The sequence below is a fragment of the Anabas testudineus genome, chromosome 15, assembly GCF_900324465.2.
Source record: "Anabas testudineus chromosome 15, fAnaTes1.2, whole genome shotgun sequence".
Lineage (NCBI taxonomy): Eukaryota > Metazoa > Chordata > Actinopteri > Anabantiformes > Anabantidae > Anabas > Anabas testudineus.
In genome coordinates, this window is record NC_046624.1 from 9,649,541 (window position 1) to 9,675,855 (window position 26,315).

The 26,315-nt window shown below is 41.7% G+C and overlaps 2 protein-coding genes across 7 annotated transcripts; both read right to left on the reverse strand.

The window, feature by feature from the left end:
- Positions 1–50: 50 nt before the first annotated feature.
- LOC113159765 (vinculin-like) lies at positions 51–19,683 on the reverse strand. 6 transcript variants are annotated; one of them, XM_026356657.1, is made up of 23 exons: positions 19,325–19,492; positions 14,266–14,336; positions 13,096–13,246; positions 12,367–12,475; positions 11,451–11,573; positions 10,762–10,922; positions 10,486–10,488; positions 9,380–9,470; positions 9,124–9,271; positions 8,871–9,024; positions 8,527–8,702; positions 7,682–7,872; positions 6,724–6,923; positions 6,337–6,465; positions 6,089–6,238; positions 5,869–5,977; positions 5,424–5,726; positions 5,203–5,327; positions 4,741–4,926; positions 3,450–3,626; positions 2,224–2,427; positions 2,044–2,148; positions 51–1,858 (listed from the first exon to the last, which is right to left on the reverse strand). In XM_026356657.1, the coding sequence occupies exons 1-23, from the start codon at positions 19,490–19,492 to the stop codon at positions 1,712–1,714; spliced, it is 3,381 nt and encodes a 1,126-aa protein (XP_026212442.1). In that variant the 3' UTR covers positions 51–1,711. The 6 variants fall into 6 exon arrangements, with proteins under 6 accessions (XP_026212442.1, XP_026212447.1, XP_026212443.1 ...); XM_026356662.1 differs by lacking the exon at positions 10,486–10,488 and having other exon boundaries at positions 3,450–3,599; positions 4,702–4,926; positions 19,325–19,683; XM_026356658.1 differs by lacking the exon at positions 10,486–10,488 and having other exon boundaries at positions 1,712–1,858.
- A 2,980-nt stretch (positions 19,684–22,663) lies between these two features.
- plaua (plasminogen activator, urokinase a) lies at positions 22,664–25,816 on the reverse strand. The gene is made up of 11 exons (XM_026353993.1): positions 25,679–25,816; positions 25,055–25,148; positions 24,918–24,951; positions 24,693–24,828; positions 24,485–24,567; positions 24,379–24,393; positions 24,116–24,293; positions 23,873–24,018; positions 23,650–23,790; positions 23,408–23,556; positions 22,664–23,181 (listed from the first exon to the last, which is right to left on the reverse strand). Exons 2-11 carry the CDS (start codon positions 25,103–25,105, stop codon positions 22,987–22,989), a joined length of 1,128 nt encoding a protein of 375 aa, XP_026209778.1. The 5' UTR covers positions 25,106–25,148; positions 25,679–25,816; the 3' UTR covers positions 22,664–22,986.
- Between the last annotated feature and the right edge of the window lie 499 nt (positions 25,817–26,315).

Consider the following 26,315-nt stretch of genomic DNA (forward strand, 5'->3'; position numbering starts at 1 on the left):
GAGCTCTTAAACGGTGAATTATTAGGCTGACTCTACTTATATTCGTCGTCATCAATCTTTTATTCTTCCAAGGCACAGCAGATGTGTTGGCAGGGCTAGAAGCTATCAGAATACATTCAAGGTGTGAAATGAACACATCAAGTACACACAAAACTATACCCTGTCACTGTCGGTGAGGGGTCAGTCACTGCTACATGCCCAGTAGGCCCAAATAAAGATGCAGTTTAGTGTCTGTGCTGCAATTCAGAGCTCTGTCTCCAAACATCATGAGGACGGCTCATTTGTACTGTCAGAGTGACGAAGCTTCACACGTACACACAGGCACACATGGACAAACACTGATACGTTTGGCCAGCCATTGTTAAAAATATGTAGGCTGAAAAAAGTTGATGAAATACTGTTGAGGAAATTAAAATATGCATTCACTCATCTGGTTGCATATAATATTCAGATATCAGTTAGAAATCCTTCAACTGTTTAATTATCTTAAACAGAGAGGTTTTTTTTCAAAGTTTAGAGCTAAAAAACTAGACTGGCATTGATGCCAGAAAAAGGTTGTTTTTGCTCTCAAACCTCTGGGGGTTGTCAGTAAATCAGTGTTAAAAAGATGCTTCAGAGGATTGGTACTGGAACTACTGAGCCCACGCATGGAGGAGAGTCTAAAAACACGATGCTGAGTAGCTGTCTAGAATTGGTTTTGATAAATTTTGACAAAAAGTGTGACAGAGATAGCACAAAAAAAAACAAAAAAAATACAATTAGTTTCAAATATGCAAAGGAAAATAATCTGGGTTTAAGATAAATTCATCAGTCTTACAGTAATAAAACAAATCCTTTGGCATTGTTCACTACGAACGTTAAATAAAATTAAAACAAACTTAAAACATCTCCACTAACCCTGACCTTTACCTCACTGTCACATTTACTGCCGCTGTCAGGTGAAATCCACTTTACTACTAAGTATGAACATTCCTGCAGTCAACATAAAATGCTTTTAATGTCCAACCATATATGTTTTTTAAGGTATACAATTGTTTTTGAAACTGTATGATTTGCCATTTATATCCATTCAAAGACGTTTTAGTAGTTCAAGTATAAACATCCCCAGACAGCAGTCATGATGTGTCACGTTTGAATATGTAGATCTTCAATCACCAAAAGTAAACATGAAGATAGGAGAGACTCCACAATTTAGTGTCCAACTAAGTGAATAAAGCTCATAGTTGACTGTTGTCTATAAAACAAAGAACTGGTGTATATACAATAGACATTAAGAAACTCTCACTGAAAATAAAAACTGAATGAAAAGTAAACGTCCTCTAGAGGATAATATCTTTAGGTTGCAATTTGCCTTAAAAAATAGAAAACATTTTCATGCAAAAAAAATATATATATTCCTGGGATTTAGATAAACTCTTGTAACACAACATACCAAAAATATATATTCAAAACTGTCTCAGATTAGCCTGCGTGAATCCACAGTTACAGATAAAGGGAACTGGAGAGCAAAGCTGAACTCACTCCAATCAATGAAACCTGCTTGGTTTCAGCACCTTCACACACTCAAACTACAGTGGAGCTTTGACGGTTTCCTCTGATGAAGTGCACGTTTACTCAGGATGAGTATGCACATTGCTACTTCTACATGAGGTGTGTGCTATCAGTGCCAAGTGCCGAGTGTTACTACAGCGGCTTCAGCGACCAGGTTTGTTTATTGGTACCAAGGAGTCTTGCGCACCCAGCGTAGGGTGAATCCTGCATCTGTGCGAATCTTGATTGATGCTGCTTCTGCTTCTCTGACAGTCTCCTTCACTGACTGCATCAGATTCTGAGCGTTATGAACCAACATCTCTGTGGCCTGGAGAGGGAAACAGAGGTGAGAAAAAAAGTTAGTTATCACGGTTAGCACTGGTTACTGAGTAAAACTACTAATACATTGTAATAAGATACTTCAAATGCATACTTGAGTATAATACTGAATAAATGTACTTAGTTACTCTACATCAGTGCAGGTGATTCACTAATCAGTTAAATTGGGTTTACCTGCTCTGACTCCTCTTCACTAATGTTTGTTCGTCCCAGCATCGTGGCTTTGACAGTAGAGAGGATCTTCAGCTGAGTACTGATGGTTGGGATTCGTTCACACACCTTCAAAGGGAGAAATATGTCAGTTATTTGTTGTACAACACGGGTGAGTATGTGTCTGTCTCGGTTTGTCTTTACCTGTAGAAGATTAGTCCTGATGCGCCTGTCAGTGCACTGTTTGGCCACTTCTTTAGCCAGTCTTGTTACCTCATCCGAGGCCTTGGCGATGTCCTTGGCACACTGAATCAGTGCGCGTTTGTTTCCGCTTCCACCGCGCACCAGTCGAGACATTTCCGCCATCAGCAGAGCCATCCGCTTGGCTGCTGCAATGATGTCGTTACCCTGTGAAGAAGGGGGAGGTGGTAGAGGAGGAAGGCTGTGAGCGGGACACTTGAGAGAAGCTTTAGATGAAAGAATGCAATGGAAAGATTTTCTGTCATGTTTCCACACATTTTTAAGATGATCAAAACATGAGATCATGAAAATAGTGTTATTAATTAAACAAATACTAGTGCTTTGTATGAATCAAATTTGATTTAAAAAAGCAAAAAAGGCATTAAAGTGTGTTTAACACAAAGCTGCATGCAGTGTCAGTGTAAGCACATATTCTTCAACCGTCATGGAGGATTTTTTTTTATTTCCATAGTTTTGAAGGGAAATGAGAGTTCTCATTGTCTCCCTCACATTACAGTCAGCCTGCGGTTAGTATCCATGAGGCGATGGTTACAGTGGTCAGTACACACCCTGAGGCTGAGAAGCAGAAGCAGGTGATCAAATCAGGCAAGCAGGCAGTCTAATGTCAAAGCTACATCACCCAGAAGTCTTTGGGAAACTGTCATCCTTGGCTTCACAGGTTGGTCAGACAACGAGTGACCGACAACAGCGATAACAGCGAGATGGAGCGTCTGGCTCCTCCTTTAAACCACTTTACCTAATCATGAACATAAGGGAGGGACTTGTGAAGCCAGTACCAGTTTGTCCATGAGGTGCAACAAACAAACTTGCCAATCCTTGACCTTTAGTGCAGCTTTAGCACAGCATCAGCATAACCGTGTGTCAACCATGTCTGAGTGTGATGCAACAACAGTAAAACAGCAGCCACAGCTTTGTTGGAGGTTTCCATGGTAGTGGCAGAGCTCATCGTGTGCACGGCCACAGTGACTGTCAGCTACAACTCCAAAGGGTGTTTCTTTGTCCTGCAGGGCTTTTCCTGCATGGTGTGGGCTTGCATGCGTGGATGTGTGTGTGAATGTGGGGTCAAACAGTACTTTTTCATCCTCCCCAAAACACTTGGAGTCATTCATAAATACTACCTGACCCACATCTGGTTGTATGTGCACTCATGTGCATGTATTTGCGCAGACCTTGCTGGACCACTTGCGCGCCTCCTGGTGGAGAGACTGGGCAGCTGCCAGAATGGGTTGATTGACAGGCTGGTTGGAGGGCATCATCAGCAGTTCTGGCTCATAGTCATCCTCACCATCAGTAAACTCATCTTCATCATCTACCTCCCTCTCCTCTACTGCCTCCTCATCCTCAGGCTGGGCAGGGCAGGTGGGGTTGTTGGAGGTGGTTGGAGGAGTAGGGTAGATTGGGATGGGAAGGAGAGGGAGGTAAGAAAAAAGGGGTGGGAGGAGGAGGAAAAAAAGGAGGAATATGGAGAAGAAGGGAAAGGGAAAGCCAGGGATGGCAGGAGGGAGGGAAGCATGGGAAAAGGAGCCATTTAGTACAGTATGAGAGGCACTGCATGGAAGAACAGAAGACAGGAGATTTACAGAAGGGAGGAGCGAATACAAGCACTGTGAAGGAGCGAGGAGCAAAGAGAGGGGAGGTGAAACTGGATGCACAGGCAAAGATGGTTTTGGTGCGCAAAAAAAGAGGAAAGAGGAGCTGACTGTGGCGGGCAGCAGGTGAATAATGTGCCTTATTTTAAAGGCTGAGGCTGAGCTGACAGGTTGTAAAACATTCAAACTAGGCCTGTAAAAAAACAAAACAACTGTGGCTGGCATCTTTAGGAGCCTAGCAGTGTGCCAGTGAGCCATTAGGAGTTACTTTGTGTCTGGTTTCCAAAGACATCTCCAATGTAAAGATCACTAAACAGGTGTGGTCAAGAGGGCTACAAAAGCAAAAATGATTATGATATTCACAAGGCTATTATTGATTGATAATCAGTCAATATACATGGAATAACAATTCCTATACAGTAGACACAGTTATGCAATTCCTCCACACAAAAACACTTGGACACACACACATACAAAACACAGAGACCGAGGGGGGTAATAGTGCAAAGAAAACAACATTTACTGTAGACATGGTGTCTCTCTTTTCTTCTCCTTCTTCTACTCATGACGGTTGGATTGTCTCTCCACAGGTTACTAATTGTCTCATGTATATACTTTACTGCATGTAAGTATGAATGTGTATTAGGCCCCTGACATGCTTACATGCCAACACCTTGAACAGATGACAGTTTCCCTCCATATTTCAGGATCAACATGATTTCAGGAAAAAAAAAAAACGTGATTTCAGGAGATTCCAAGAATACGAGGAGGTACTTCAGTGTATTATGTCCAAAAGATCTACTCATCTACTCACATGTCACAGAACCCAGACCTGTGTGTGGATATTTCTGTGTGTTCTGTGTGAACCGACCTTGCTGGACCATTTTCGTGCCTCATCGTGCAGCTGCCGGGCTGCCACCATCATGGGCTCACTGAGCACCTCTCCAGCCTTCTGCTCCGGGAACTCCTCATCCTTCTCCTCTGGAGGAGGGGGGCGAGGCGGGGGCACCTCTCCCTCTGGCAAGGGGGGCTTGGGTGGTGCCTGCTCATCACTAACCTGGAAAATATATAGGATCAATAATTAGGATATCATATTTAAAGTTCTTGTGTAAAGGATTTGAAAATGTCAAATTTTGGCTCTATGTTGTGGTCATAGCAAAAAAGGCACTGTAGCTTATATGATTGCTGGATGAATGGTCTAAAAGCAACACTTAACCTATACATATTGGCATCATTTTCCTCTTAATGAATACCATGGAAAACATACTTAATCAGAAATGAGCTTTATTCTGGGTAACTGGAAGAGTACTAGTAGGTGTTTGTATGTGCTTACATGGAGCTGGTCCAGGTCAGGAGGTGGAGGAGGAAAGTCAGGCTCCTGAGGCTGGAAGGCTTCCCTAACCTTTCCGACTGCAGCCAGGATCCTCAAACATGAATCCAGATAAGCTTTCTGCAGGGCTGTGGAGGAGAGGGTGATTTATAACAAGGTATCATGATTAAACCTGTGTTATATCTTTTTATATCTTTAACATGTGCTTTCATACAGTATTGTACCTTTGTCTTGTATGTTCCCAGCCACTGCCTTGGCATCCATCACCATGGGTGAGATGGTGTGTGAGAGGATGTCTGACGCGTGTTTCACTGTATCTCTGAACCGCGGATCTTCAGAGTTCTCCACTTCCCTCTTAGCCACCAACAGGACCCGATTAGCTCGTCTTGCTATGCTTGTTGCCCCGGCAACCAGCATCTGGGGCTGAACATTCGCCATGGCAACTCGACACTTGTCTATGTCTTTCTTTATAGCCTCCTCGGAAGCATCTAACAGAGATTTGGTGTCGATGGCCTCATCTACAAGACCTGGAGCCACAGAAACACACACACACACACACATATATTAAATACTATATCATGAGCAGTGTGTTAATGTAGTTCGGGAAATCTATGTCCTGCAGGCTGCTGGGGCTAATACAACTACTTGAAATGTTGAGAAAATCCTCACCAGTGAGTCTCTCCACATTGTCAATCCACTGGTTCTTCATAGTGTCAAAGTGCTCGTATGCTGCTTTGTTCCCAGGATTCTTCAGCAGGATCCGAGCAGCAGAAGTCACCTGGACATGAACAACACATGTTAGTCAGGTTGTATATGACGGATTCTTACAGCAATATGTTTCATTAGTAAATTCAATCATGCAAATTATTGACACTAAGACAAACAGCACCTGTGGTGTGAGCTCCCTGGCGTGTTTCACAGCAGCATGTATCCCCTCCACTGTGCCCTTATTAGCTGTTCCCACAGCAGCAGCCTTCTCTGCAGTTGCCGCCAGTCGACCTGCATGGGTCTCAAAGTTTCCAGCACGCTCTTCAAAGACCTGTGGAAAATATTAACATTGGTGTTCCCACATTTCAATAGTGCAGAATCACTAGAAATGCAACTTATAGGTTTTGTTGCTGTAGCCAAATCACTGACCTCCTCCCTGTTGGGGGCATCAGGTGGTGCAGTTGCAGCCACAGCCAGCAGTTTGATAGGTGTGGTGGTGTCACTGAAAACATCAGATACTTCCTGGGTCATCACCTCCTGCATGTGCTGTCTCAGGTCCTGGTTAAAGAAGAATGTTTTATATCAGTCCACTAGGTGGAGCTATGCACCAATGCTTTGAAGAACAATGAACACATATGATTCATGCATACAAACCCAGGAATATGCCATCATTTAAAAAAATGGTGGTATAGAAATCCATTTATTTGCATTTAACACAAACGTTAGCCTAGAACATTTGGTATTGTTGGAACCGTCATGGTCTTCACTATAATTTACTATAACCGGTGTGTTTGTGAGACTGTTGAGCTACTGTACCTTGAGACTGTCCTGCAGTTGTGCGGCTGTAGCTCGTGCATGAGGAGCTTCAGCCTCGCCCCTGCCGGCCATGTCTGCCAAAGATGCCATTAGAGCCTCTGTGCGGTCACAGCGTCCAATCATATCCTGTCGATAAGGGCCTAACATGCCTGCTGCTAGCCTCCTTCCTTCCCCAACCATTCCTCTGATTGCTGCCTGACCTGCAGAGAGAGAGAGACAAGGCAGAAGTTATCCTCACATCACATGTGGATTCACAATAGTCCCTATTTACATGGTGGATCCCTAAATTGCAGCACTGTGTCTTTGTACTTGCTGGTTTAATATGACAATGCAAGTTTTATAAGAGAATGAATGGATGAGAGAATACAGAATGTGATTTATGTATGTATTTTGTGTTTGTATTTTTGTAATGTATTTTATAGGGGACATGCTGACCTCATAAAAAGTTCCAGGAAGTCTTTATGTAATTAATACCTAATGCGTGATTATATCCTAAAATAAAGTATTTACTGGGCAGGTACCTTCGTTCCACTGTAGCCTCTCATACTCTGCTCCCACAGAGAAGCATGGGAGGAAGCACAGGAAACAAGCAAATGACAAAAATAGTCTAGAGCAGCATGAAACAAAGCTTTAAAAAACAATACAATGCCCCTAAATATCCTGAGTAAGTCAAGTCATTCAGTGATTAATGAATGAGATACATCACTATTCACACTTAAGGAAATGGCATCAGTCACCATAGCAGTTATTTCATTCAGAAAATTTTCCTGACTCATTTTGTGGTTCACATCACATCTTTCAAGATCTTGTGACTGATGGCTAATTGTACAGTCCCCACATCTTGCCATTACCATTTTTACACACCATCATCCACGCAGGATGACAAGGCAAGGTCAGCGCATTTATTCTTGAACCAAACTCCATAAAGGCATCAGCCAACCCCTACCCCTACCCTTACCTACTCCTCTGTCGTCTACTCCAGGGTTATTCACCCAGCGGAGGGCTTGCTCCATCTTGCCCTCCAAGGTGACGGCAGGCTTAGCTGGTCTCATGTTGGCCATGGCCCGGTTGGTTTTGGACTGCAGGTTCAGCAGCGCCGCTCCAATCTGTTTCGCCAGTGCACGTGCCTCTGGACTGTCACCTTTGCCCCTGACACAGTAACAGACAGAAAAATTTACTAGAATTGTTTAATACAGATTTTAACTCATCAAATGTCCACGGTCTCACCGTTCCCTTGTAAAACACCTTCCTAAAAAGGAAACACCACCATCAAAGGCTTGTGCCATTTCTCCATCCTCCTTTTGTCAACATTAATTTTGCCTTGTGTGACTAGAAATAAAAATAAAATGTTTGTACTGCTGATTTATAATGGGGCTTGTGACATACTGTAAAATGTACTGTTAAAGAACAGTATAATTTAAGTCCACAGGGTGAAATTGTAAAAGTGGATTAGTTGGACATATAAGAGACGTCCGATTTCTTATCTGAAATTTAGTTGAAATGTGAAATTTAGTGGCATTAACCTAAGCTGATTGGTATTTTCCTTTAAGGACTAAAGTGATTTGTCCCTCCACATAGATACTGTAGATTTATCTGTTCCACACCATATTTAAACACCTATAAACCTTATTGTAGGACTGATACCCAAAGTTGACAGGCAACAACATAATTTACATTCAGATAAAATATTCCAGCTATTGGTTGCAGGAGGTCACAGTTTGAGCCTAAAGAAAGGGGGGCTAAGAATAACTCCAAGTCTTTGTGTAATATCACTGGTCAAGTGTCACTAAAGGGAAAGCCTACTGTTTGCGTAGCTCCACGAGTCTGGCTGTGAGTCCTGCAATCTCACTGATGGAGCGCAGGATATCATCCCTCTCTTTGGGGTCTTCACAGAGATCAGCGATGCGTTTGGCTTCTGCTAGTAGCGCTCTGATATTCTCCTCCCCCTCTGGACCTCCATTAGGATCAGCCAGCCAAGCCTTTAGAAGTCACATACCGTATACGGTGTAGGTCTCAACAGATAAAAGAAGCAGCTTAAATAGATACTAAACTAAATAAATAAAACATGAGGTCACTAGGTCACTATATGTTCAATATGTTTGTTATTTATGCATGGATTACTGTGTTGTTGTTGTTTTTTATCTGACCTGTGCAGCATCCAGCCTCCTGGCAATGGCCTGTTTGGCATTGATTAGAGCCTCCAGTCTGCGGGCAGCACCGTCCACTTTGCCAAATAATAAGTCTAAGCCCTGTGAACACTGGCCTGCACGCTGCACACACCCTGGGGTTGGGCCCTGGCCTCTGTCATGAAAGAAAAACACACAAAGACAAACATCATAGAATAAACACAGTAAAGTATTTTGAACAGTTTAACTCACATTCTCTCAACAATAACACTACCTGACTCGAAGATCTGCAATCTGGTCAGTCATTTGTCCCAGAGCCTTAGTCGTAGCCAAAATATCTTTCCTCTCCTTTCCAGCACACAGCTCTCCAACCTTAGCAGCTTCATCCAGTATGACCCGCAGGGCAACCTCACCGGGCTCTCCTAGGGAACACAGCCATGAGACCAACCATAAGGCGATGGTGGTGTAATACAGAATAGAGGACTTGTTCATAGTTTTAGATGAGTGTGAGAGAAAGGAAACACAGCTACCTGGCTGTCCGTGGGGATCTTTGAGCCAACTTTTAGCTTGCACCATCTTTGACTCAATCAAAGCCAGAGACCTCCTCAAAGCCTCCATATCCTGAGGTAGAGAGAAAACATCAGTGTGTATAGGTTTCTTAAAGAAAAAATGCTACTTTAACAATGCAATTATTATTAATAAGGATTTTATTTACCACGAATATAGATATTAGTAACAAAAAAAACTTATTGTATTGTCGGACCTGCTGTGAGCTGTTTTCAGGAATAGTATAGCCAGAATAATGACATAATATTGTTACAAATACAACTACAACTGACACTGGATAAAGGTTTGTAAGCACCTCATATCTAAAAAACTCTTTTACTGCTGTGTACCAGAGGTGGTAGAAAAAAGGCCTATTTCCAGCTCAGAGAAGAATGAATCACTCAAGGGAAACCGTTCAATACAGTCCATCTATTATAGATGTGTCTGGACACCAACCAGCTTATTTCTATAATTCATGATCTGCGATGAGGACATTCATGGTGTGCCAGCAGTCATCACAGCTCATATACAGGGTATGCAGTATTTGCACAGCAAAACACACAAACACAAACAGACAGATCATTGTCTGAGGTAGCTGTGTGCAGAAAGACATGCAGGGATACAGGGTCGACTAGTGAAACACATCTAAACTTCAACACTAAATTATCCTGCAACTGATGCACCAAACACTTTCTAGGATAGCATCTTATTGTGCTATTGACAGCTCTATCACACGGTAAACATGAGCAGCATAAGACAGACAATACTAGAATTGAAGATAGATGAAAGAGTTATTGTTAAAAAATGATTTAGCATAACGTCTGCCATCTGTTTCAAGCCATTTGACTCCAGTGGACATCTACAGACAAACAGATGCACATATAACAATACAGGGATGAAGTACTGTACATCATGACATCAGCTAACAGTCAGTGGTTTAAAACACATGACACACTTGCTGTTAAACAGCAGCATGACAAATATATATTGTAAGCATGAGGATATATTTTCTTCTCATGCTCTCTCTCTCTCTCTCTCACATGCACACTTGCATGCCGGAAACTGCAGAGGTGGATAGAAACAGGCTTACCTTCTACAAGGAGGAAAAGAATGGAGAAGGAAGGTAAAGAAAGAAAAGAAAAACCAGGAGTTATACTATCGAGCAAAAAGAAAAATGGAGACGAAGTAAAGAGTGATCATTTTTTTGGAAGAGCTTGCTGCAGAGGCATGTGGACAGACTGCGAGGCTGTGTATGTGCAAACAGACACTCAGAAGCAAAGATGATTATCTGATTTAGATGTGTTTTGTTTATTGAAGTTAAAGAAGAAATTGAAATCTGAGTTCATATGTGCAACACAGGTCGTACCTTATTGGCCCAGGCATCTTCATCCCATGTGGTGAGCTGTAAGACTCTTATGATCTCGTGGATCTCAGCGCTCATCTTTTCAAAGGTGAACCTTCTGTTTCTTTCTGCCTCCTCAATGCCAGCACCTCGACTGCTCTTGGTTGCAACAAAAATCTTTATAGCTGAGGACAGAAACATAGTCATGATTGTTTTTGGTTTTCAGCAACCCCTGAGGAAAATATCCAGCTCTTTAGATGCTAAATGCTTCCGCTGCTGCAGATATTTGCATAAGAGAGAGTGGCCTAAAACAGTAAAGGAGCTGGAAAACAAAAGACACCATAAAGCACAGCTGATGATCAGTATCAGTGGGTTCATCACCAGTAGTCATGTGATCCATTATTCATATAAAAATATTGATTAAAGCAGCATAAATTAGCTAAATACTTTGTGATGTACTAAGACCAAACTATTGGTATCAACTTTTTTTGGCTTTGAAGCCACGTTTGCAGAAGCTGTAACAGTGCCTCTCTACTTTGCTCACACTGAATACAGTAATAGAGCAGCTAGTGGGCGATGTGGTGTGGAGTCAGTCTGACATCCCCAGCAACTAATGACTGTAATTATCAGCGTTGCTATAACAACTGTTGGATGCTCTTCGAGCTGCACTGTTGCCTGTCCACCTACCCACACACATAGTCACATATACATACCAGATATAAGAACAGGCAGCAGCTCTTTGATGGTGTTCATGGAGCTGACCAGCATCTGTCTGTGTTCTTGGTGTGTCAGCTCCTGCTGCCTCTCTTCAATCATCTTTGACATTTTGGTCATCCCTGAGGGAAGATGGGGAGATGGGGAGAATTCAATGCCATTGACAATTAGAGATGACTAAAATCAAACCCAGTGGAGGAAATGGTGACCACATGACCTTGGAGGACATCCTCCAGTGTATTCACCAGCTGATTTGCTCCAACACATCCAAACCCGATTTCTTTATAAACGATTTGTAAAGTAAAATGGCAGCATCATTCAAGTGTGAGAAAACCTTGATATTGGATTTTCTCCAGCTCATTTTGGCGCAGTGCACTGACAAAAAGGCTGACTTTTGTACCTCTGATGATAAATAGTCTGTTTATGATCCTGTTCTCCTGCCAGTAAGAAAACTCTGGTACTTAATCAGAGCATCTTAGTATCAGCAGAGCAGTGAGTGGTTAATTAAATTTTTCATCATGACTGATGGATCCCAGAGAACAGTCTACAACAAAGCTGCGTTTATGTTTTTTGGTGGTGGCTGCTACCAATACCAAATTCTGTGACAAATCTTTGCAATAACCTTTTGTCTACATTGTACATTGTACTCATAAGATATTTGGTTTGGTTACATGCTCCCTCTCTCCCCATATTGCCACTCTTCACTATATATATTCATATATATTAATTAAAATCACAAATGTTTAAAAACAATATTTAAAGATTTATTTTACCTAAAATGTAAACAGGTAAATACATGTTGCTTGGAGTTTATTTTAATAGGGTGCTCAAATGACATAAAATGCCACCCCTAAAGTGACCACATGGAGTCGTCCTCACTGTGCAGCAGATTTCAAGTGCTTTGTTCCTGCTGACCTGGTCCCAAGTTTTTGGTGTAAGTGATGAGGTCCTCCATCGTCTCCACAACTTCAGCTACTGTCAGATACTCTAGGATACCTTTACACACTCTGATTATCTTACGTACCTAGGACACAACACAGACATAATAATATTCAGATTAGATCATATTTGCAAGCATGCAAGCAAGCGTGCATGAGCTTTTTTAGACTGGGTAGACGGTATTCTGTAGTCTGTGTAGTGTTTTTCTGTTTGTGTGTGTGTGTGTGTGTACAGTCTTGTGATGTATGTCTTGTGACTGCGGGAAGTTGCTCTTTCAAAAATGAGGCTAGCAATGAGCACGGTGAGCATAGTCAAGTGCCCATGTGATTCCACTTAGGGAGCTGCATCAAACCTTTAGCACATACACACACACACACACACACACACACACACACACACACACACACACACACACACACACACACACACACACACACACACACACACACACACCATGCAAGCTGGTACGTACCAAATCCTCACTCACACACACACATCCTGATTTATGACAGAGGGAAGTCATTTGATCTCAGTGATTAGATCTGGCTGAGTTTGAGACTCTATTAGAGACTCGCTTGAAGCTGAGTTCCTCCTTCTTCTGTGCAGCTGTAAAAAGCTTTATTTACCTGAAAGATACCATACCCCTGAAGTAAGCGTGATTCTCCGGATGCACACATGGATATAAAGAGTCAAACACAAACACACCTCAGCCTCATCAAAGGTAAGGAGCAGGTCGGATGTTCCAGACAGTATCCCTCTGGAGCCATCGATTAAGTAATCCCGTGCAGGAACAGAGTATGGATCAGCCTTTAGCATCTGAGCCGCTTGGACGAGCTTCGAGCATGAGTTCTCCACCCTGAAAAAACACGTCATGAAACCCATTAAACCCAGTATACATTTACCGACAACAGGAATTTGTCAGCTTAAAAACATGTCAGCTTAAAGATTGAGGTGGTTAAATTTCCAAAGTGCCACACAAAGCTGCTCTGCTGCACAGAGAGCGCTGACACTATTGTGCAGTTACACCACTGTTAGGCCTCAGTTTGCAAATGTCTGACAAGCAATGTGTCTAATGAAGAAAGTTCTCAGCTTTCATTTTGTAACGGTAATTGTCCATTCCATAGAGATCAATGATTAGCTTAACCTCAAGGTGATGGATTTGGAGAGCAGTTGAATAAAGCCAAGACCCTCCTCCTTCTGACCCTCATTGGTCAAGGTATCAATGGCTGCTAGTTCATCTATATTTAGGTGGGTTCACATTCCCACATGCCCCCTCCTAAGCCCTGTGAGTGAGATTTATGGTGTAGCGCCCCGTGTGTGTGAGTGAGTCTGACAGAGTGGTTATGCTTAAGGTTTGGACACTTTCTCAAAATTCAAATAAAGTTGGACCAGAAAGATAATCAGGCAGAAAACAAACTTAAAACAAATGATATTACTGTAAGTATCCAACATGTTCACAAACACGCACACACAGGAAGCAACTATAGCCTGATTCTGAGTCCCAGAATTGCTGAGTAGCAGCTCTCAGCTGGCATCCAGAGTTCATGTCAGCTCTCTGGATGCAAGCTGGAATACAACAAACAGCCTCTCAGCAGTCTGGATGCGGGAGCCGGGCAGTCACCCGGGCTCGGGCTCAGAAGTGGCTCTTTGTTGCAGCTGGGAACACAGCCATGTTTCCTAACATTAAATCGCCTGGAATCCTCTATTTAACAAGTTCTCTGTGTTTTGAGATAAAGTAGATCATTTCCATTTCCAGTTTTGTCACTGGGTATTTTTGTAAGTGAGTGTGAGAGAAGGACAGCAGGCAGTACTCAAAAAAACAGAAGCAGCACATTTTGTTTTAAAGGATGAACAGGGATTCACAGTCAGACTTACTTAATGAACGCAGGAGGCATGTCTCTCTTCATCAACTGGTCCTCTGTTGTTTGAACTGTTTCCTTCCCAACCTGCAACACACACACACACAAAGGTGGACCATTTATTTTATTACCATCTGCTGCAACAAAGGAAGTATTACCAGTAGGAAGGTTCAACAGGTGTGCATCAATCAACACCTATTTCAACTGGCTAATTAGCCTACACGTTTTCTTTCACCTCCAACTGCTGTAAAATTAATTCTGGTTGAATGAAAGTGAAAATAACTTTAGTTTCCCAACTTCTGGAGAATATTGAAAAATAGGCAAATCGCTTTTTACTTAAAATTAGTTCCACATCACTAAATCAAAAATATAAAATCTAGTCCAACTGACTGCTGTCATTTGGTTGTTCTCTAATTTAGTTTTTCTTTTTATTAAAGCGAGAGCTTTTTATAAACCCCTATACTGTTTTCAGCTCTGTGCTGAGCATCTACACATCTCTGTCTTATCAGATCAAGGAAGATTACTGAACATGCACAAAGTCAAAACCTGACAACGAGACGTTTTATAAGAGACGTGAGAACAATTTATCTTTCTTAAAGATGTGAAACTAAACACCATCATGTGTCAAAGTACCCAATAAAACCTGTTTGTGACAATGCTCACTTCTTGTAGCATTCATGGCCATGACACACAAAACACATCCTGCAACACATGAGCATGCACACACACACACACACATACTTGAGATGCAATTATAGTGAGATGAAGACATCAGTCTCTTGCTTCTGCGTTGATGAAAGTCAGTTAATAGACTTCGTGGCCCCGGAGACTGTAGGCAGCCATCACAGAGCGCGTTCAGACAACACAGTTTTACCTGAACACTAAAATATAACCGTGCACACTACATAAGTGACAACTCTGCACTTCCCTAAATGTGGTCACATAATGTGGCTTTAGCAAGAAACCTAATTTCAGTCATACTGCGTTTTATTATTCTAATAATTATTATGCTTTTATTTTAGGTATCACAGAAACAAGTAATCTTATTTGATCTGGGTTTTCACTGATGTGCGGACATCACATTTAAGAGGCTGTCAAGAATGATGATAATTAAACGCTTGATGTGTTAATAGGATATATCTGACTGTACCAAAGACACTGACAACAATCAATGACAATGCTCAAAGAACGAAGCTAAACTGGAAAAACTGTAGATGCATTATGTTTCTACCCCTTTCTATAACAGAATTATAATTTGGCCTCACCTCCTCCTTCCTTTTAAATAATTTTGATTTAAATATGCACGATGCTCTACTGAATGCCTGTCTCAGAGACACAGTAATGAATGTTCAAAAAGCTTGGACAATGTCTTAGAGGATATGATGTGCATATCTGAGGATGTATGTGTAGCTTGGTGAATTTCCACCTTTTAAAAAATGCCAGAAGATCCCAAACTCTAAAATGTGAAGAATGTAACTTTACAAGTAGAGCACACCCGAAAGAAAGCTTCTGGACAAACTAGGCGAGTCACATCAGGTGAACAAAGAGCTGTGTGAGCACCAAGAGTTTCCTGTAAGTAGCAACACTTGCCATTGATTATTCAATCCATAATTAATGAGAAGCCAAGTTTGCTGGATACACTGACAGCGTTTGAACAGCCTGACAGATGTGATTGCTCCACCATGAAACAGACAGTTGTCAGTCGGAGATGACAACGGTTTGACCTGAGATCCACAGCTTTCATACTCTCTTTTCATCATCTTAGCATTTTGGATCCAATGGACACAAAGCTAACGAAATAATTAATGATAATAAAAAAAAGCGATAAATATCAATATCACATCTGCCTTAATAAATAACTAATAATAAGTGGCCTTTCGCTGATCAGTAGAGAACTGTCTGGAAGAATGTGGGACATGAAATAAACACAATTAGATTTAAAAAAAAATGTCCAAAATGCTTAAACTAAAGGTGCAACACTGAGTGATGAATCTCTGTAGAGTCCCCTTTCACATTACCCAGCTGTTTGATACATTCACATAAAATACTGTTTGTTGCAGCTTTCAAGATACACTTACATATTGGATTGTAAATTACACAACTGATTAGCAAAAACAATGGGAAGTTTAAAAAGTGATATAATACTGTGACATAACATGAGCCAGGTGTGGATTTAAGGCAGACTGAGAAGCAGCAGGGATCCGTGGACACAGACTGCAACTGCGTCTGCCAATGAACAAAAGGAGATGGTTGATATTTACATGGGAGAGCAGGCTGAGGACAGTTGGTGCATGTCTGTGTGGCGGAGTGGAGGTGGGAGAGTGGATTGGAAGACATCAGAGACACTTTCCCTTCCTCACAGGGTGCGAGCATCCGGCTGAATGTAGCGATTTGTCTTACTCTGTCTAGCTCTCCCTTTTTTCCCCTCGTTCTGTATCAAGCTGTTCGACAGTTTTAGTCTACAGTCTCGCTCCTCACACTCCTCGCCTGCTTCCCTCCCTCTCTTTCTGCTCTGCTCTGTCAGAGTGTGGGTATTTCACTCAACGGTAAATCTATTTATTCCTTCCTCCCCCTCCCCCAGACATGCTCAGACTCTATGTTGACTCCTTGAGGAGCAGATACTTCTCCAGCACCACTGAGACAGCTCTGTCATCAACACGACTTCAGGAAGCTCCCATTTTCAGCGGAATACACCAACAGCATCTATCAGATCTTTAGTTGAACCAGCGTCAACCCACACACACTGACAGATTGAGACTAACACCATCTTGAGTGTGTATGTGTGTGTAAGTGTCTCAGTGACCTAGATTTTAAGTACCCCCCACAGCCAGCCGACTCTGGACAGGGTTAATAGTGTAATTGTATCAGTAAGCAGTGGGACTCTTGTGGTGATGGTGGCATGTTGCCGTACACTACGTTATATCTTTACTCAAGCACAAGTGTGGACGTGAATCAGCTTTCTAAATAAAACATATGTGCTCAGAAGTGTACATCTTAGGTATCCTGTACATCTAATTAAGTCTGTCTACCCAGCAACCAACCACTACTGATTGCACAAGCATGTCCTTGTGCTCCCTTTCAACGCCTTCTTGTCACCCACTTCTTAGCTCTCACTCCTCTAGTCATCATCTCATCTTCAACAGCAGATTTAGACATTTTTCTTTTTTTTATTCTGTTTCTTTTTTATTCATCTGTTTGATACTAGTGTTCTTCCATCTTCACTTCAACATTTCCTCTGTCCAACACTTTCCACCATCACTGTGTTCTCAGCCCTTATCACTTCCTGTAGCCGCTCATCTCCATCATCTGAGACCCAGTGACATGCCTGAGGCCGCTATTAGCCTCCTTCTGCTCTCTGTCTGGGTGGATCAGCTGAATGGATCAGTACAGGCAAGCAGAGAAAGAGAGCGACCGAGAGGTGTGCCTGGTAGCAGTGGGACATGAGGGACAGAGTAGTTGGATGCTATCGCATAAAAGGGAATTTGTCATTTTCATTATCAGTTAATGAGATATTTATCAAAATGATCTTGTGTGTCCTTGCACAGGGAAGGGGCTTTAGGTAAAAACTTAATTTGATATACTAAAAATTCAAACTGATTAGAAAAACTCTGCCTTAGTCAAGTTTTTTCAAAGAAACAATTCACAGAAGAAATGATAAAAGACTTTTTCATCCTTTCACAGAGTGTGGATATTTCATTCACACTTTCCATGTGACATGGGTTAAACTGTCCTTTAATAGATGTTTGTGATCAATGGTTTTGCAGAAGTGACATTTTATAGTGAAACAACTGAAGTTGATGTTGTTTCACTGATGTTTAAGGTGACAGATCACTCTGACTCTGAACAAATTAAATGTGGGTTATCAGACTTCTAACCCTTATCCTTCATTGTCTAGTGCATTGCATATCTGATAAATGAGAGATATGTGATTAATTCAATTTGAATTTTTAGTAGTTTTCCTTTATGGCAGTGAAGCTGTTCTCCCTGCATCAAGAAGAGCAATGATGTTTCAACAGCAATATGAAGAAATACAAAAAGCAAAACGACAAAATTATTACAAAGCAAAAGGCCAAGAGCAAAGCAACTCCCAACATGAGCATTGAGTGAGTCTGTCACAAACCCTGCATTTACAATTTATCCTCAGACAACTTCTAAGAGATGTTTTCTATTCTAGCCGTTTTCTGTGCGCTGCTGATTTCTCTTGAGTGAGTGAAGTCTGGTCGAACCATGCATCAATCACAACCACCCTGGTTCAGCATTAATGATGTGGCTATTATTGATTTTTCCAGTTGGTGCATTCAGGGGAGACATCAGTGTCTGACTGAGGCTTAAATCTTTCTACACAAAAATACTATTTAGACCTAACATGACAGAGAAGAGAGCAGAAAGAGAAAGAGACTGAGGAAATTTACTGGGAGTCTGATAAATGACCAAAAAGTTTCTCTTTTCTCTGAAGAGGTTACTACTATGGAGTTTCATTGTTCTATGAAGTGCAAATTATGCAATAATCAAACTTGGATTAATGAGCACAGAAACCCACAGTACAGCTCTGCTCTGCTGAGCCACTGTGTGTGGATCTGTGTTCGTGTGCGTGTGTGTGAGAGAGAAAGTCATGTTAATTCAATCAACACTGGTTTCTTCCGCCCCACAAACTTCATTGAGATCAGTGACCTCATCTGATTATTAATCGGGGCAAAGTTTGACATGTTTTTGTGTTGTGTGCGCACAGACGCGCACAGAGAATCGTGCAGCATGCATGAACGTCAGCTGGGTGCACGGCTGTTTTATGTCATTTTAACGGTGGTAATGGCAAAGATTTAGCCGGTGTTGCCATTAATTAGCTGAAACCACATAGAAAAATAACTGCTTTCTGTGATTACATGCTGATGACCTGCTCTTTTGTCATTTATGGCTCTGGTTATAGAGGTTATCCTTTCAGGCTAGTCCAGTCATTACATCAGTTTGTCTCCACAAATGTCGCTTTCTGCAGGTTTGGAAGTTGAGGATGGATGGAGACACTCTGGGGCCATTGGGGGCGTAGTGATCTGACGCCCAGGTTCAAACTCAGGACTCACCCGTACAAGGTTGCTCACTGCCGCCTGCACCGCGGCCACGGGCACCGTCAGATCCGGGATGGCTTTACCGTCCACCTCCCCCTCTTCGTGCATAATGACCAGGTGGGAGATCTGCTGAGCCACCGGCTCCAGGATACTCTCGATGGTCTTGGTGTGAAACACCGGCATCGTGAACGACTTTTACCGCAGCACCGACAGAAGAAAGGCGGCTGGTCGCTCCAGCACTGAAGATCCCCACTCTCTCCGCTCCTCACCGACAGCAGGACGAATCCCGAGTTGTCAGCCCAGCCTCTGAGAAGTAACCCTCATGCGTCTCTCCTCCTGGTGTGCACCCTCTCCTCCGGTGAGCACCTCGGTAAGGGCTGGACTCAGACGGTCGGTGTCCTCCGGTGGGAGCGACCCAAATCGTGACAGAAGGAATCACCGCCCTCCACCCAATCACAGCGAAGGGATAGGCCTACAGCTGCCAAGCGTGTTGGTGTTGGTGCGCACTGACGCTTTCCCCTGTACGCACACGCACACACACACACACACTGCAAATGAGAGCTCCCAAATTACGTCATGCATGCCAGTGGCCCCCAAAAAGGAAAGTGTTAGGCAAACTTAATGGGAAGAGATTATGATTCCAAGATATGGGAGAAAGGGGGTTTGGAGAGGAGGGGTACAAGGTGCAGCACTCAGTAGAGGAAAAGCTTGTACACTTGATAGTGTTTGGAAGCTGCTCCCTGTACATTGATAAAGGTCAGCCTCACATCTATGAAACTGCAGAGGACGCTGGGGATGTGGTCGGGAACTGCAGCAGCTCCCAAGAAAACTGGTGGTGGTGGTGGTGGTGGTCTGTTTTTTATGAAGCTTCAAACTTGCATCTGACACATGATCTATGTTCATTAAAAGGTGGGTCAGGAGTTCATGTCTCCTGGCCTCAGAGTCCAGGTCTAAATAAAGACCAGGGATTCAGTTTGCTGCAGCTGAAAGAAGGAGTCTCAAGGGACCCTACACTGCACCCACAGACTATTTCCCCAACTTGTTTACTTTGATAATGAGGATTCTCTGTAAACAACTTCCCCACTAGATTGAGACTCACCTGACAGGTTGCACCTTGTGTGTCCTGTTATAATTAATGCACTCAAGGGGAAAATTCAGGCTGTAAATGATCTGTGTATTGGCACTAGCCTGCGTTCTGGTGAGCTAGCTGTCTGGTGTGTGTGTGTTTGAATGTTGGTAGTGTTGTACCTACTCCTCAAATCTGAATCTGTGTTGGGAAACTATGGTATTTATATCCAATGACACCCAGTGTCAACCAAAGAGCCTGCACCCAAGACCCCACATGCGTGTGTCTTGGATGTAGACAAGTGGCTGCCATCAAAACCAGAGTGTCTTGGACACTCTGCTCCACATAGTTGGAATAGTCACAGTTACTGCCCTCATCTCTTCCTTAGGAATTGTCCTTAAAGAGCTGTAAGACTCATACTCACAGCATCTCAAAGCCATAAATGGGTTGAGGCAGAGTAAGAGAAGCAGTAAAGTAAACTAGTGTCTGTAAGTAATTGAGTGGGGACAGGACAGGCTCTGATTGGCTCCAGTAGCCCTACTCTGAGCTATCTGTATATGTGGACTTGTCCAAACATACTTTGATACAAAGCATTGCAGCAGGTTGCTTAGAGAGGTTCGAAAGGAGACTTTAAATAATGACGTGATAACCAGCTGGATTGAGGTCGTTCAGCGTTTTTAGATGCTTACACCACGATTAATCTCGGTGTTCCAGTTGTGTGTGTATTTATTGACTGATTGCTTGTCATGACTGCAGCAGTGGTGCTTAGCTTTTCTGGGAGGGGTGTGGGTGTTGGAGGTACGGGGTATTAGACAGCGAGGCCTGAGTCAGTGGACAAGTGAACACGTAAACACAGAGACCTTCCTGGGAAACATATGCTCTCTGACAAGACGTGGTGCTCTGCTGTCTCCACTCTGCAGCACAACCATGTTTAGTAGAACTTCTTTCATTTGTATAACGCTGCATAAGAACATAAACAATTGTTTCTCAATAATTCCTACAATAGATATATCTTTAAAACTCTGTAGAAACAAAAGGGCATGGCACAGTTATTGAAAGTCCACCTCTTTGGACTGACACATCTTAAGAACAATTTGAGATTTGTGGTTTTGAGTAAAACATTTATTCGATCAGTTTGGTATGAAATTTGGTTCAAATATCCACGTTCGTAACAGAATAATATTGTTTGCGACTTCATATCATCAAATCAAAAGTTTTATAAATATCGTAAACACCTGTGAAACATTAAACAAAGAACATTCCAATTTGCGCCAGTAGTGTTTAGTGCAAGTTAGGAAATATTAACACTGAAAACATAAATCAACCTGCTTAACATCAGCATTAGCATTGTCACTGTGATCATGCGATATGCTGACGTTAACATTCACTTCACAGAGCCAGTAACATGTCTCTCTCTCTTGTTTCCTGATCATTAACCATGATAAATTTTATTCAGCTTCCTTCTTTGTTTCACCTTGGTCTGCTTATGTTATTGAAGCAGTAAAAAAGCCACACAGAAAATGCAGAGACTTTTATTTTTAAGGTAATTTCTCCCATATAATCAAAGAATGAAATACACATTTTAACTGGGAGGAGAAACAACATGTCATTGATAGTCAAGAATACTAACCTTTTAAATGATCTATACACACAACAGCTACTTCCCCTCTAGGAGAGGGATCCATCCTGTGTTGCTCTTTCCTTTAGTTTTTCCAATTAAAAACATTTTTTCCTCTAATAAATTAAAAATAGCTCTAATTGACCAATTTCATTTCATATCCCAAGAGACACTTCATATTTGTTATTTCTAATTGGATTCACGTGGCATTTGAAAAGATACTGAGAACCCCTGTTCTGTTAATTGGTATTTCCCAGCTGCTATACACATGATTGATTCACTGTCTGAATCAATGTTAACAAGTGTGGATCAAACCTCAAGCTGCCTTCAGTTTGTGTTGATTGTTTATACTAAAATACTAATTTTTACATTTTCAGTATGTTAAAATGAATGAGCTGCCCATGAGCCATTTTTACACATCAGTGCCCCCCAGTGTTTAATTTAGGAACACTTCACTAAAGGCTCTGATTTGAGCTGGACTAAACTGAGTGCAGTTGTGAATCTCTTTCTGCAGATATGTGTACAGAAACCTTGTGTATCATATGCTTGCAAGTGTGTGTTCATGCAAACGAGAGAAAAACATTTGTGACATTTGGAGATTAATGAAGACGACAAATAATGTAATATAAATATTTTATTTACTTTCAAAAATGTTTAAAAGCAGGGTCAGCCTTGTACAAGAGGAAATATTAAAATTAAATTAAAATATATATTTAATTTATATTTAATAAGTAATAAATATATTCTATAATAACCTGATTTAAAAAACACAGTCTTGATAGAAAAAGTTTATAAACAATTATTACACAGTATATATAACAAATACTTAAAAAACATTCACTTTAAGTCTTACAAATGATAACGAAAAAGCCATTTTCATTGTAAGTTTATAGCATACAGCTATATGCTTCTAGCTACTTATCACAACAAAGCTGCTGCCAAATTGTGCATTATCAGACATGCAATGGCCAATAAGTTATTTCTGTCACAGTTTTATTTCTGGGGATACATCACTCCTTCTGTGTATCTGGAGAGCCCTGTTTTGTCCGCGATCCACGTGTTGTAGTTGGTGACCTGTGTGTAAACACCTGGTTTGTTCCTCTTGGCACAGTCTTCACCCCAGCTCACCACCCCAAATAGAAACATCCGGCCTGACACTTCACACACCAACGGACCACCGGAGTCACCCTGTGAGAAGAGGACACAACACACAACTACAGCATGAAGAAGGATCCAGTTCAGTGTATTCATATCAATACAGCATGTGTATACACGGACAATTAAAAATCTTTATCCAAATATAAACTGTTCTTATTGCAATTCTGTTTTACTGCTGGCAATTAAAAGCCAGATATTTTTGTGAGCAAGAAGTTTCAGAAAGCCCTTTTTCACAGGGACAGGACCCTCTCCTCACCTTGCAGGCATCCGCATCCCAGTCAGGAGTCGCCGCACAGAACATGTTCCTGGTGATGCGATCTCCGTAGTACAAGTCACTTTTACACTGAGTGTGGGAAAGCAGGTTCACCTCAGCCTGTTTCAAGAGCTGTGAGTACGTCCATGCACCTGCACACAACAATTGTCAGGGGTTAGAATCACTGAAATGGCTGAGAGGTCAGTCATGTGAGCCTAAAAGTTTACAGATTGTGCCGTTTTTACCGTATCTCTCCTTCCCAAATCCTGCGATGCTACACTGAAATCCTGAGGGTAGCTGAGTGTGAGCTGGAGGAAGACACACTGTCCGTGTAAACGCTGACTTCTCTGCACATCCTCCAGCTTTGCTTCTGATCTTCAATAGTGCTGAAATGTAATGTTAAACACATTTTAGAGTCCTGTATGTAAAGCACAGATTCAGCTCTTTTGCTTTGAACCTTCTTCTTACCTATGTCATTGTTGAAAGTGAAGTCACTATAGCCTTGGTGGACGATCAGTTTTTCCACAATAAAGCTCTGCTCCTTGTCAAAGTCTGTGTCATTGATGGCGGTCTTCCCCAGGTATACAGACAGATGCTCGGTTTGATTCTCATCACTGAACAAAACACAAACATAAATGGTTAACACACTCACATATATAAAAACTGTAGTATGTTTTATTATCTGTGTGTGTGTGTATGTTTATTTCTCACCCATAGCTGAAGCAGTGTGCAGCTGTAAGGACCCAAGAAGGTGCAATGAGGGAGCCACCACAGAGGAAACTGCTTTGAGTAAAGATAGCTGCCACCCATGGGTGCGATTCAATGGGTGTGAAAGAACCACCCACAATTTTATGCATCCGCCGCTCTGACCTCTCACCACATGTCAGCTCTACAGGGGGAAACAGGACAAGCCTGTGAGTGCCATGAAGGGAGTAACATGAAGCAAAAAAATGTAATTAAACAAAATACACTACCTGTATCCACGTTACCTGTACGGGAGAAGAACATAGACATCATTAGAAAATCTTAACAAGGCAACAAATATTTAATTTATTGTTTAATTTTTAATTCTAGTCTTACATTTGCGAATATCGCAGAATTCTCTCACGTATCTCTTTCCTCTTTTGACTCGGCACCACGGCTTCAAGCTCTGGTCAGGGTTCCTGGTGTTTAAGAGCATAATATTAAACAGATCTCACTCAAATACCTGTGTTTATCCAACATCTAACATATCAGTGATAGGGGACATTTATATAAAATATCTAAGCCTTAGTGACTTAAAATATACCTGCAGTAATTATGGTTGTCGATACCCTTGGAAGCTCCCCACTGGTTTGAAAACCTGTTCCATCTGACACACTTGCCGCCGTATGATGACCTGGAAACATTTCCTCTGTAACTGCTTCCATCCCCATCCAGACATTCTGAATATCACAGTGCAAAGAGAGACAGGAACATTTAATGCAAATGCAATGACTATTTAGAACATGTGTCGCCAGAACCATCAACTTACCCCCTCTCTCTATATGTCTTCTTTGTGAAGAAACCTAAGAGGAGCACAAACAAAATTAGTCATAGACATTTATAAACCTTCTGAACCCTTTGTATGGCTCTCAAAACTAAAGTTAACTTCCTTTTATTGTTGCTTACCACATTAATACTGAGCGCTACAAGAACGGTGAGGGTGACTAACAAGTTCATCTTCCCTTCTGGTTTTGCTTCTCCTTATTGGGGATATTTTTGTCTGAGAATAGACAGAAAAGAAACAGAAATGGAACATAACAGGGCTGAGTGATTGGTTTTAAAAGTCTTTTGACCTTTTATGGAGTTATGTCAAAGCACATGACAGCACAGAAACAATTGTCATGTGCATAAACTACAATGACTTCCTTGTGTGTTCTGAGTTTCTCAGACATCAGAGAAAATGCTGCTGTGGATGTTTTACTGTGGGAGCCGCAGACTGAGCATGCTCACTGTGTGCACTCTGTACTATAAACATAATTGCTATCTGTACAGCGAGTTTAGTGTCACTTTAGATTAGATGATTTCTGAACAGCACGTACACAATATTATATCACATCAGTTTGTAATGTGAATTGAAGCACTAGATATTTCTAGTACATGCTATCAAAGTGATGACGACATTTGCTGAATGCGTTTTAGTATTGAAACGACTCAGATTACAACCATTATGACTCACAAAAAAACTTAAATAAATAAATAAATATGCTTCATATTCTGCTGAAACTATGAATCTCTTGGAGCTCTGCTTACCTTTCTGTCCAGACGTGCAGTCCTGATGAAGTTCTTTGTTATATCTTCCAGCTGGAGAGACTGTTATCTCGCTGTGTTGTCAGATCTGCACCTGCGCTGTCGGAGTCTTAGCTGTCCTGGTGCAGGCTCTTAGCTGTCCTGGTGCTGCAATGCTGATCTTCCCTGTGTTGCCTCCCATTTAAAAACAGAGGGAGGGCTTTAGGGGAACGTGTGAAAATGTCATAAGAAGCCTAATTGCTGATCAGTAATTTCTTCACTAGAAAATTTGTCATGTTCTGTGGTATACACCCCCCCACCCTCTTCCCAGCCACAGTAATCATACTGAAACAATATATAGTATGTCCAAAATTGGTAACATGTTCATGTAACTATGAAAACGTCTGCAGATGCGTGCTGAAACACATCAAGGTCTGAAATCCATAAGGGATTCATAGAATTTATTTTACAAAGATTTGATAATTAATAACACAGACAAAACACAATTCTTTAGAGTACTAAAATGTAGTTTACACACACTGAAGTAGACAGCCACTGACATTTTTTGATGATTTGTGGGTTGCGAATATTTACTCTTTTATATTTAGGGTAGAAGAAAGAAGTAGCAGAAGGAAGTATTTACATTTTTAAACACCACTAT